This window comes from Neomonachus schauinslandi, chromosome 9, assembly GCF_002201575.2.
Source record: "Neomonachus schauinslandi chromosome 9, ASM220157v2, whole genome shotgun sequence".
Lineage (NCBI taxonomy): Eukaryota > Metazoa > Chordata > Mammalia > Carnivora > Phocidae > Neomonachus > Neomonachus schauinslandi.
The window spans coordinates 27198413-27211777 of record NC_058411.1 but is presented as its reverse complement, the minus strand read 5'-3'; the positions used below and the strand labels follow the sequence as shown (position 1 = coordinate 27211777).

The window sequence follows — 13365 nt, the reverse complement described above, 5'->3', positions numbered from 1 at the left end:
AACTAGGTTTTATATTAAACGGTTACTATTCTAGGTACTTTACATGTATTGTTTGTTATTTAATCCTTGCCACACCCTATGAGCTAGTTACTATTATTATTCTCTTTTTATTCCTGGGAACCTGAGACTTAGAGAAGTTAAGAGATTAGCCCAGAGTAAAACCGTTGGCAAGTGAGAAAGGTCTGTCTCTTGCGGAAACCCTTCTCTGCTGCCTTTTTTACGGCATGAAGATTAGATTGAGTATGCTATTTCAGCCTGACTGATTGCCAGGAAATGTAGACTATAGAATCATAGCTTTAAATTAGTTTACCTTTTGGGCGCCTGGGTGGCTCAGTTGGTTAAGCAACTGCCTTCGGCTCAGGTCATGATCCTGGAGTCTCTGGATCGAGTCCCGCATGGGGCTCCCTGCTCGGCAGGGAGTCTGCTTCTCCCTCTGACCCTCCCCCCTCTCATGTGCTCTCTCTCTCTCTCATTCTCTCTGTCTCAAATAAATAGATAAAATCTTTAAAAAATAAAAAATAAAAAATAAAGTAGTTTACCTTTCTTTGCCTAGAAGAGTTTTATGTCCTTTTTATTCCATGTAAAATGTTTTGAGGACAGAAGGATCCATCTGTGGGAATCATAGAGAGATGTGTTTTAGATTAATACTAAGAAGAATTTTCTAAAAATGGGAACTATTAAATGCTAGTCTAATGAATTAATGAAGTTTGAATTAGTGATACTTCTGTCTGTAGCTATTTTTCTCATAGAAGGAATCCTATATCAAGTAGGAAATTGTATTTACTGTGACTCTTAAGATCCCTTTCTATTTTAAAATATTATTTTTTTAAAGTTTATTTATTTAAGTAATCTTTGCACCCAACATGGGCTTGAACTCATGACCCCAAGATCAAGAGTTGCATGCTCCTCCAACTGGGCTAGCCAGGTGCCCAATTCTAAAATATTATGATTCTATGAGTCCACATGATATTTGAAAAATATGATTATGAGAACAACTTGTCCTGGGAACTATTGTTCATGAACAGCTTTTTTAAAAATTCAATACTGATCTTGTAAGTCTGTAGAAGATTGGTTGGAAAGCTAGTACTCACGGGCAGGGACATGGAATTTTTCTGTGTTCAGGATTAAGAAATAATGTATAACAGGGTGCCTGGGTGGCTCAGTTGGTTAAGCGACTGCCTTCGGCTCAGGTCATAATCCTGGAGTCCCGGGATGAGTCCCACATCGGGCTCCCTGCTCAGCAGGGAGTCTGCTTCTCCCTCTGACCCTCCTCCTTCTCATGCTCTCTCTCATTCCCTCTCTCGCAAATAAATAAAATCTTAAAAAAAAAAAAAAAGAAATAATGTATAACAGAAAATGTTTCTTTATTGAGAATTTTCCAGGAATGTGCCTCAATCACCCCTATTTCCTATTGATCTTTTGTTGTTGTTGTTTTAATTACAGTTGAAGGAGAATTTAAGGAACACAGAGCGGAAACATCAGGAGACTCTTAGAAGATTGGAGGGCAAGTTTTTTGAAGAAAAGGTATGACATTTTAGAGTTAATTAAGAAATATTTTGTTTTTAAAAAAAGAAATATTTTGTTTACTAGAACGATATAAGTGTCTATATGCATATCAGCCTTTCCTTTGGATCTTATTAGAGGAGGGTTTATCAAATCACAGCAGAAAAAAGAAAAAACAGAGAAAACAAAACTTGTTCAAGGTATCTCAATGTTTAGTCCTTTTTCCCCCTCCTAGAGATTCTTTTTTTTTTTTAAGATTTTTTAAAAAATTTATTTATTTGACACTGAGAGAGAGAGAGAGAGCACAAGCAGGGGGAGTAGCAGGCAGAGGGAGAGGGAGAAGCAGGCTCCCCGCTGAGCAAGGAGCCCAACACGGGGCTTGATCCCAAGACCCCGGGATCGTGACCTGAGCCGAAGTCAGACACTTAACCGACTGAGCCACTCAAGCGCACCTCTTCTTTTTTTTTTTTAAAGATTTTATTTATTTATTTTTGAGAGAGAGAGAGGACAAACATGAGCAGGGGGAGGGGGAGAGGAAGGGGAATGGGCAGAGGCAGAGAGAGAAGCAAACTCCCCACTGAGCAGGGAGCCCAATGTGGGACTCAATCCCAGGACCCTGGGATCATGACCTGAGCCAAAGGCAGATGCTTAACGGACTGAGCCACCCAGGTGCCCCTAGTTAGAGATTCTTGAAATCCTCCAGAGGGATTGTCATCTTACCAAGGTTTCAGGACACACCCGCCTCAGCTTGGTGTTCCCCTGGTGGAAGAAGAGCGGCATGTACCACATTATATGGGGGGGGAGGGGATGGGAGCCGTCACTCTGGTACTCATGAAGGTATTTCCCTAGTCAAGCCAAGCTAAACTAAGGATGTTAATAAAAGGGGGCTCAAAAATGTTCCTTAGCATATCACAAACTTCCATGTTTCTCCAATTAACATTGGATGTCTCCATTGTTAATTCTCCAGATTGTGGGAAGTGCATTGGAACACTTCTCTTCTGCACAATCTTTTCAGAGGACCCATGGTTTTTCTTTAATTCTTCTAATTTTTCATTCTTAGGAAGAATTGAACAGATTTTTTTCAGAAATTGGTAGGGACGTAGCAGGTTGAGGGTGGGGCAAATAAGTACTCACATCAGGTTTAGATAAAGGATTTGCTTCAAAAAGTGGCTCTGGATTTCCAGTTTATGTAGTGAATAACCTAGGAGTGGGGCAGGACCTGCATCTTGGTGCTTTCCCCCTGAGCACTTCCTGGCACTGTTAGGAATGGAAGTCCTCAGGAATGGGCTGCTCTCAATTGCCTTTTTCTTCTATCCCACCCTAAGCTTGATCTCGTCCTTGCTAACTGTATTATTCTACAAACAAAGGTTAGGAGTGCTTGGTCCGTTTATAGAATACCTGACTGACAGTGCTTATATAAATAGGATTTTTCTGTCTGGAAGTAGGTGGCTGCTGGCCTTTCCTTCATAGTTGCAAGATGGTTAATGCAGCTCTAAGATTTGTCTGTGTTTAAGGCCAGAAGAAGGGAGGCTCCAGCTGTGTCTGTCCTTTTTGATCTGGAAACCATAAAAGCTTTCCCAGAAGCTCTTAGCAGATTTCTTCTTACATCTATCTCATTGGCCAGAACCATGTTATATTGGATGCTGGGAAAGTGTGTTGTTTTTCTAGACCCGAGTGGAAGCTAGGAAGGAAAAGGGAGGATGGGAATGAGTGTTGGGATGGCCAGCCTCAGCAGTAGCCATCTCACCATGTTAGGGACAAACTCCCTGGTTAGGTACGAACTCCTGCGCTGGTGTGAACCCCAGTGCTGCTGGCTTATGGCAGTGGACTTTCCAGTAAGCCTGTTTATTCATCTCATACCGTAGCATGCTCCACCTGGTCATCCTTTCTGTTCCTTGAACCACCAAGCCCTTTCCCAATGGCATATTTTTGTACTTTGCTGTTCCTTTCTAGAATGTTCTTCCTCCAGCTCTGGCTCTTCTCATTCTTTTTTTTTTTTTTTTAAAGATTTTTATTTATTTATTTATTTGACAGAGAGAGACAGCGAGAGAGGGAACACAGGCAGGGGGAGGGAACACAAGCAGGGGGGAATGGGAGAGGGTGAGGGAGAAGCAGGCTTCCCGCTTAGCAGAGAGCCTGATGTGAGGCTGGATTCCAGGACTCCAGATCATGACCTGAGCTGAAGGCAGACACTTAACAACTGAGCCACCCAGGCTCCCCTGGCTCTTCTCATTCTTCAGAGATCAAATGTCATTTCCTCAGAGATAGATTCCCTAAACCCTAATCTAAAAGAATCTCCCTCAATTACTGTGTCATTACTTCGCTTACTACATTGACAGCATTTATCGCAGTCCATTAATTCTCTTACTTGTCACATTGCCTGCTATGAATGTCTGCTCTGCCATTTACTAGCTATCTAACTCTGCTCAAGTCACTAACCTCTCCTTCCCTCCATTTCCTCAGTCCTTGTTTTGGGGGATAATAATATCTGATTCTTAGGGTTGTTGTGAGAAGTAAATAATAAATATAAAGCTCTTAGAACCAGGCCTGGCACATAGTAAATGCTCAATGCATTTTAATTATTATTGTTGCTTGGATCTCACCTAGAATATAAGGTGAGACTTTATCTGTTTTTTCACCACAGAATCTAAAAAATCTGGGACAATATTAGTGCTCAATAGGAGTGTGTTGCATAAGTAAATAAATGACTCTTGCCACTTTGTATTTAGCAGAAATTTCTCCCAGCTCTGGGAGAAATACTTTCCAATACTGATGTAGATTTTTTTTTTTTTTGGTATTTTCATGTCATGTTCCTTCTTTAATGGGGAGACCTGGAGGTACCCTGAGGTTCCCGTGTTCACACTCTCCTCTTTGCTAGCTCCTCCACCAGTACTTGGAGCGCTTCACATCGGGTCATGTGACAGGAGTATTTTATTTGACATTATGAAATCAATACTTCACTTTTTGATGTGTAAATTTGTTAGAAATATAACTCTGTATTAAAATAGCCTCTTTTCTTTTTTAGCACCGATTAGAACAAGAGGCTGAAAAGAAGATAATAATGCTGGCAGAGAGAGCTCACCATGAAGCTGTTGTGTAAGAGACTGCTGTCTCCTTTTCCTTTCTCATAGCCTCTCTGACCTCTTTGCTGGTGTTTTGTTGTTATGTTGTCTTACCCCTTCTCTCCCGGTTTGCTTTCTTCAAATATTTTTGTTTACTTTCCCTCACTGTTTCTTTCTCTTTGTGTCCTGGCTCCTTTCCCACCCACCCTTTCTGTACCAGGGTTGTGTAGAGGAAAGAACCCCAGCTTTCAATTTAGACTTTGGTTCCCAACATGTATACTTACTGACTGACTGACTGTCAGAAGATTTCCTAAAGTTTTTGAAATTAAATTTCTTCATCTAAAAATGCAGATAATCATAGCAACTGTACAGAGTTGTCATGAGGTATGTTAGTGACAATAACAATTGTATTGTGTTAATAAATAAACTCCCAAGTCTCAGTGCTTTAGTTCTTGCTCACTTAACAATCCAATATGAGTCTGATAGCTCTACTTGAGTGGTGATTCAGAAACCAGGGCTGCTTCCATCTTGGACTTCTTCACATCCAGTCATATGGACAGGAGAGAGCATGGGAAACTCCTGTCTGCTCTTAACTGCCTTGGACTGGAAGTAACACATAACTTTTCACTTTCCTGTTGATGAGAACTTAGTCACAAGATTCCCATCTAACTGTTGAGTATCCACCATTAACTAAATAAGTGGTGGGCATTATTTTTAATATTGGGGGATAAGGCAATCATTGTTTTAGTTTCATAATATCTAATACTTAGGCCTGTGTTTTGGGATCTTATATCTATCTATTTCAGGCAATTGAACAATGCTGGAAGAGCTGTTTTTAAAGAGAATGTTTATCTCCAGAAAGCTCTCGCATACCATCTGAAGGAAGCTGATGCTCTACAAAAAAACTCCCAGAAGTTGCAAGAGACTCAGACTTTCCTTTTACATCAAAAGGTTCCCACTCCATTTAGACTTCATTTCCTATCTTTCTGCTTTTTGTTTAAGGATTGGGTTGGCAAATATGAAAAATTGAGTATAGGAAGGACAATGGGACCATTTTTCTTCTGTCTGGGTAATGTACCTTTCTTATCTGAAAGGATTAATTACAAGAATGACATAAGAAGCATTCGACTTGGCTTTATAAAGTATGTATCACATAAATAACTCCTGTCCTCTACTACCTTAGAATACTCATTTTACTTTGCTTAGCTTAGAGTCGGTCTCTGAATCACTTCGGAATAGGTTCAGCTGTAACAGCCCTGACGACAATGGCTTTACCATGTAAGGGTTTATTCCCGCCCCTAAGGGAAGTCTGGAGGTTAGCAATCCAGAGCTAGAATGGTAGCACCACAAAGCCAACAGGGCTGTTTCCTTAACTCTAGCGGTGTGTGGCTGACAGCCCCAAAGTCACCTCATGGCCCAAAGCAGCTGCTAAAACTCTTAACCATTACTCAGACAGCAGGAAGGAAAAAGGACAAGGAGGAAAAAAAGTATGCCCCTCCCTTTAGAGGTCTTCCTGGAAGTCCTGCACACACTTCTACTTACATTTCATTGACCAGAACTTAGCCACATGGCTTTGCTGAACTGCGAGGGGGACTGAGAATTTTCAGTTGGGCTTCCTGCTTTCCTGAATAAAATTAGAGTTTTATCACTAAGGAGGAAAGGGAAAATGAAAAAAAAAAAGAAAAGAAAAAGAAATAGGCAACTAGCCTATGGCTGATTTCCAGTATATAGTTGTTAATGTGTTACTGTATAGTCTTACTGATTTTGAAATTATCCTTTCCATAGTACAAAATATTTAAACTTTCAGAATTTTAAAGGAAGGACAGTTTCTTATTTAGCAAAAGTAGTGGCCTTCACAAGCCCAGAGAAGAACCCTCAGATGTTTTTTACTCTCCATACACAGAACACCAAATATCACCATCTCAACCTGACATCAAATTTAAATCTCCTTAAGTAATGAAATTTAGTAAGGAACTTTTAAGTTCTGAAATTGACTAAAAAAACCTCTCACCTCTCTCATCTTTGTTTTTAGGAGATCAATGATCTGTTGGTTAAGGAAAAGATTATGCAACTTACCCAGCAAAGATTGCAAATCCAAACTCTTCAGAAGAAGGTGGTAAACTTGGAGACTGCCCTGAGTTGTATGACCAGAGAGTTTGAGATTGAAGTTTGTAAAATGCAGCAACAGACAATGATAGAGAACAAAGCAGGGCTGGTTGAAATTGACAAGCTGCAGCAACTTCTCCAGATGAAGGACAGAGAACTGAATCGAGTAAAGAAGCTGGCCAAGAACATACTGGATGAGAGAACAGAAGTGGAAAGTTTCTTTTTAGATGCTCTACACCAAGTGAAGCAACAGATCCTATTTAGCAGGAAGCATTATAAACGGGTAGCTCAAGCTGCTTTCAATTTTAAAATGAGAGAGGCATGTGCAGGAAGAACAGAATATCCCAAAATCCGAACGTTTGATGGCAAAGAGCACAGCACCAATAGTGTGAATCAAGATCTTATGGAGGCTGAGAAATGGTACCAATCATGCCTTTAATATTTTATCTTTTGTGCTATTTTTGTGTCCTTTAGAGAAATAAGAACCCTCAGAAGTTCAGTTTGCTAATATCTAAATATTGAATAGATTACTCACTAAGTTATTTGAGGACAGGAACTATCTTACTCATCTTTATAACCCCTATGCTTAGGACAGTGTGTGGGGCTTAGTAGGTATTCTTAGTAGATTCCCTTTCTTCATCACAGAGACTTCTTAAAGAGACTGATCATTTGTTCCATAGAATGTCATTGTAATATCTTTTAATGTGTTCTTTTATTTTACTTTCTGTAAACTCATTATAAAGGTTTGATCAGATTCAGTTTAAACATTTTTGATAAGCATACTTTCACAAATATTTTGTAATGTTTCCTTTTCTATTCTGAGATGAAATTCATAGGTAATAATATCTAACTAAACATATACTTTAAAAAACCAATATAACAGTTCATAATAATTCTTTATTGTACAGAACTGTCCCATGGATTGGAGGACATCCAATAGTGGGTCCCCATCATTGTATTAACCGAAAGTCCCCCCAAGTTTCCAAAATATACTCCAGAGATCTACTGCCACTGTAATAAAGGTAGCAGGATGCTTGAGACAGTTGGAGACTGTATACAATGATTGCTTCCTGTTAGCATTTTTGTTTATCAGTACACTCTTAACCCATAAATTATAGTGCATTTTAAAGATTATTCTGAAAAAAAAGTCTTTTTTTTTTTTTTAAGATTTTATTTATTTGACAGAGAGAGCACAAGCAGAGGGAGAGAGAGAGAGAGGCAGGCTCCCTGCCGAGCAAGGAGCCCGATGTGGGACTCGATCCCAGGACCCTGGGATCATGACCCAGGCCGAAGGCAGCCGCTTAACTGACTGAGCCACCCAGGCGTCCCACTGAAAAAAAAGTCTTATATCCCAGGGCAATTAGGTTCTTCAAAGGCCTTAACTCAAGAAACTTAAAAGGACTCCCTACTACTATGTACTAAACATCTTGTTAACAGTGCTTCCAAATGAGTTTTCTGCTTTTTTTATAATGGACTAATTTGTAGGTTCTTTTAAATTATATAGCTGTTGGGAAGGTTGGACACTGTCAGTGGCTTCTGAAAGACAAGACTCTTCTTCAAATATATCCATACTATGACTTTTAAAAACTTTTTGCCATATTCAGAAGTCTGTTACTTCTATTACCAAGAGGTTCGCTGTAATTTCCTTTTTTTAAATTTAATATGTCAAGCAAGTTGAGTCCCTACCATACATAAGGCAGTTTCTTTTATATTTTTGTCTCCAAAGTGGTAAGTAAGTTTTCAGAGGGAGGTATATAAAATGATTCTCCACATTGTTATTGCAGAAACTGGGCTCTTCTTCTTCTGCCCTCTGTGTGACATTTTTGCTACTGAACAACTTCTCATCTTAACCTCAGTGTTCTATTGCCTGTACCAGCAGGGCAGAAATGGTGATTAAAATATTACATCATCTGCTTAAGAAGCAGATTGGGGAAGGAAAGTTGAAGTATACGGTGATCATAAGGCAAAACCTAAACTTTTTTTTTTTTATTTGAGAGAGAGAGAGAGAGGGAGGGAGAGAGAGTGAGAGAGAGCACAAGAGGGAGTAGGGTCAGAGGGAGAAGCAGACTCCCTGCCAAGCAGGGAGCCCGAAGCGGGACTCGATCCTGGGACTCCGGGATCATGAGCTGCACTGAAGGCAGTCGCTTAACCAACTGAGCCACCAGGCGCCCCAAACCTAAACTTTTAAAGAAAACTACCCCAATTGACCTATGTGCAAAAACGTTTCTTCCATTGTACGACATCAGTATTCTCTACGGTGTCAGCCAGCTTTCATAAATAGCAAATAGACTACGAATCCTCTGGGAAAGTGATAGTGTAGATAAAGACCTGCCTGGAAAGCTTAGCTGCAGATTTATTTGGAGTTAAGAAAATAGGCTAGATAAGTTATGTGTTATTTTCTAAATGTACCTCTTATCACTCTGTTTTCACAGCAAAATATCTGATACAAAAAGATGTTAAAAGGAATTTAGCAATAATCTCACCTTGTAAATGTTCTTTGTTGTTGTACTGTTCCTTTTGTATTGCAATGCATGTTATATTACAACTTTCTAATTTGCTTACTGTTTGAGCACAAACCTTTTTCTTATTATAGTTTTTCTTATTTTTATCTTAATGACTATATAACATTTCAGAATGGCTAGCATATTGATATCCTTTTCAACTTCATGATTTTGTAGCGGACACAGTTTGCTTTGTAGTCATTACATTTGGAAGCCTCTTAATATTCATTTATGGTTTGGAAATTTTCTCGTGTTTACATAGTTCATATTTTTTAAAAAGATGAGATGCTTACTTTGGCTATATTTTTGTTTCATTTTTTATCTTTGAAATTATTCAGGACCGATATTCAAGGAAATGTGGATATTGGAGATTTGACCTGGGAGCAGAAGGAGAAAGTCTTGAGATTGCTTTTTGCAAAAATGAATGGTTTTGTTCCTAGGTAACTCCTTATTTCTGTAGCGAAATACCAAATTGTTATCAAACCTAGAAACCATATAGGAACAATGAACTTATTCTCACTTAGGATTAGAGGAATGGGAAAGGACCAAATATCAAGTGGTCATACTGCTTAGCACCTGCCACTCACAGAGATGAAGAATGGGAGATGAATGAATAAGCACAAAAATGAAAGATGAGTTAGAATTAAAGGGGAGAGGAAAGAGACAGCTTAGATGTTGTAGGTAATGCTTGCTGAGAAGGTACAATGTTGCTAAGCTGAATGAATGGTCACCGAAGAGAAGCACAGTAATTGTTAGGATTTTATTGGATTGCAAAGGTAAGTAAATGATTTTAAAGCTGATTATTAATCAAGAGAATGTCTAATACCAAGAAAAAGACCTAGAAAAGAAAACAGAAATCCACAGATATTCCAAGTAATTATTTTTAATGATTCATTTCACTCTCTTTCTCCTCTATGTTTTATCGGTGACTGTAACACTGGTAGTGAACTATAAAATGGCTATAATAAATCAACCCCTTATTAATTGCTTACATGCTTGGTACTATGTTAGTTACTATGGGCATTCAAAAGAATTAAGAGACAATGCCCTTGATCTCAAAGAGTTTATAATCTAGTTGCCCAAGCAAAACCAAACAGCAAAGAAAAAAGGTGGCACAATAAAGTATCATCGGAGTTCAGACAGTATGTCAGTGGCCTACAGTAGTCAGGAAGACTGAAAGAGTATGACTCTGCGGGGTGCTTTGCAGGAGAGAGTAGTAGACAGAGTGGGAAGGGTACATCAGTCAGGGGGCTTAATACACAGCCTAAGCAGAAGCCCAGAGGTAGGAATGGAGGTGGGGTGTTTGGGGGACATTGAGGAAACACTTCCCAGCTTGAAGAAATTTGATGGTACCTTAAAAACCATGCAGAAAAACCCAAATCTTATGCCACTGTGCATTCTAGAGTAGTGTAGCACACTTTCCTTTTCTGCCTTGAAAGAATACGAGGGCAATAAGCCCTACTCTCATACTGTCTCACTGGAAGGGTTCACAGGCCACTGTTCTCAGAGCTGACCTGAACCTGATGCAGTGACACGTAGGGTGGACCGCTGGACAGAAGTAGAGTTGGGAACCTGCAGAAGCTGTCATGCTCCTCTGGACGTGTGGCGGTGTGGGTATAGGGAGGAATGGAAGCCATCAGAGAAAAGGGACAAACTGAGACACTGAGGAAGGAGAAACAGGACTTGGTGATAAAAGACAAAAGGAATAAAGAAAGCAAAGTGTAAAAGTTTAAGGTGTTTGGCTTAGAAATGCAAGAATGGCGGTATGAAAGGCAAATGAAAAATCTGGAAAGCCAGCGTGAGGGAAATGTTTAAATTTTATTTAATCTGTCCATGAATTCATGTAGCATATACATATTGGGTACCTACTACTTATTGAGGATAATAGTGTTGAGCAAATAAAGACATCATTCCTAATCTCAGAGAGTTCATAGTCTACGTGGAAGAAAAACATTATTCAAATCATCACACAAATATGAAAGTAGAACTATGACATTGGCTCAAAGGAGTGGTTTATAGCGGTAAGAGAGCCGAGATTAGGGGAATCTGACCTAACAGGAGTTCAGGAAAGTTTCTAAGGAAGTAAAAGCTTGAGCTGACCTCTAAAAGGTAAATAGGAGCAGAGGGTGGAGGAAAAAACATTCTGGGCAGAAAAAATAGCAAGGAGTTTTCAGTTTGAATTGGAGATGATGGCAATATATTGAAGTGAAAAATACTCAAGGCATTTGTAAATAGGGACTGACGTACAGGTGAGCTTAGGGAGGGAGATTGGAGCATTTTTAGTGAAAACTGGTAGTTGAGTGTAGGAGAGTGTCTGAAGGTTAGAAGAGTAAAGGGCTGAGGCTAGGAATAACCACTAAAATAAACAAGAGGACAACGAAAAGAGCAGAGTTTAAAGAATTATAGGGTAATGGAGAATGGAGGACTTTGAATGGCCTTTCCAAAGTTTTGGTTTTTTGTTTTTTATTAAGAGGTAGAGGCAGAATCCAGACCACAGGTACAGAATGTCTGTCTCATTGTGAGTAAACTTTTCTGTACCCCAAGAAACAACCAGAGTTCTAGTTCCATACTGTGTTGTTTTCAACACTGGAGAAACAAAGGAATTTGAGTAGAAATATTTCACACCAAAGCAATGAACTTAAGTCTGGCCACAATGGAACAAGTCTAAGCCTGTTGGAATCTCATGCCAGAGTTGGATGAAGGGAAAAGATGGGAATAGAATAGTGAAATGTGAGGTGAAGATGAGTTTAATGAGAAAGCTCAAGCCAGAGGGGAGAGGAATTAGATGATGAATGTCAAGGCAAGGACAGTAACTAGAAAGTTTATATGAGTTCAGTTGATTATATGATTGTGACTCTAACAGTATGATATTTTTCTTCGTGCTTAAAACAAAGTCAAGGAGTATAACCAATAAACTGTACTCTTTAGTGCATCAGCAATCACTGTGGCTATAACTCAGGTGCTAATAGTATCCAAAGTGCATTTTTTTATGCATCATTATTAGACTATTTAATATGGCCATATTTGGAATGGGTTTATCCTGCTTTCATATGTACCTAATTGAGGACCAGTTTTAGGAGTAGAATATGTGTCTTTATCTGCTGGCAAATCAACCTATTATACTTTGTATAATCCTGTTAAGCTCACTTTCCGTTAAAATATTGAATTAGTGATATGATTATTTCCTGTTCTTAAACCAGACTTTCCAGTGTAAAAGGAGAAATTTCATACGGGGTCTATCTCCATTGGGTAATTTTTCTATGTTCTGAGGTTCTTTTTGTGGGAAGGGAATTTTTCTGGCCATGTTTCTGATCAGTACTCTGGTTCAGTCTTAACCATCACCATTAATAGCTGTTATTATGTGTATCATCATCATGATCATCTCCATATTTCCATTGAAGTTCAACACTTCTCAACTTTAAGAGGAAATAAGTTTATATTAACTTGCCTAACATTATGCTGCCTCTATGTGTGTGTAAAGCTCAGTTTTGAAAATAAGAAGCTCATCCAACTGAAGCATTTCATTTAGCACTTTAAAAGTGTAGTTGAAATATGGGGCATGAGGAGACCCTAACTCATTGTTAACTTTTACCTACCACAGGAAATACAGCCAGCGTTCTAGGCCCCCAATTCCAGACCATGTTATTCCTGATGATGGAGAGACAAAGGAATTTGGGTAAGAGCTCTCTTGACAAAGCAATGACTGTGAGCCTGATCACAACGGTTGTGGGGACATTTTATATGTGCTAGAACTGAGTGGGAGTTACATGACAGGTCTCTTGTTCTGAACCAAGTTCCATGTGTATGTGGTTGCTGACAGGTCTGTCATTTTGTTATTACTACAGGGATGACAGTAAGCTTCAAGATCAAACCTTCATCACTCAGCAAGTACCAATCTCAGACTCTTCTGGTGAAGTGATGATACCCAATATTCAGAAAGGATCACGAGAGTCTGACATAGTAAGGAGTCTGTAATCTAACCAAACAATACACAAAGTAACTGATACTTTTCCCCATGCAACTTCTTGTTAAGTCATAGTGCTTTTCTCTACTAGCCAAGAGCTCTCAGGGATCAGTGAAATGAGTAATAACACTAGTATGAGATCGTGGACATTTTTATAACATATCTACACTATGGCAGGCATATTATACTTAATGCAAATGCACATTTGTGCCTCTTTTAGTAAATGTGG

General features: G+C 39.1%; 1 protein-coding gene across 1 annotated transcript in view; it reads left to right on the top strand.

The window, feature by feature from the left end:
• BBOF1 (basal body orientation factor 1) overlaps positions 1-13147 on the top strand; it is a 32721-nt gene extending 19574 nt beyond the window's left edge. The window contains exons 5-11 of the mRNA XM_021679554.1: positions 1444-1524; positions 4529-4599; positions 5372-5516; positions 6598-7091; positions 9511-9612; positions 12774-12848; positions 13018-13147. Of these exons, the coding sequence (XP_021535229.1) occupies positions 1444-1524; positions 4529-4599; positions 5372-5516; positions 6598-7091; positions 9511-9612; positions 12774-12848; positions 13018-13147 (1098 nt within the window). The remainder of the gene's footprint in view (positions 1-1443; positions 1525-4528; positions 4600-5371; positions 5517-6597; positions 7092-9510; positions 9613-12773; positions 12849-13017) is intronic.
• The last annotated feature ends 218 nt before the right edge of the window (positions 13148-13365 follow it).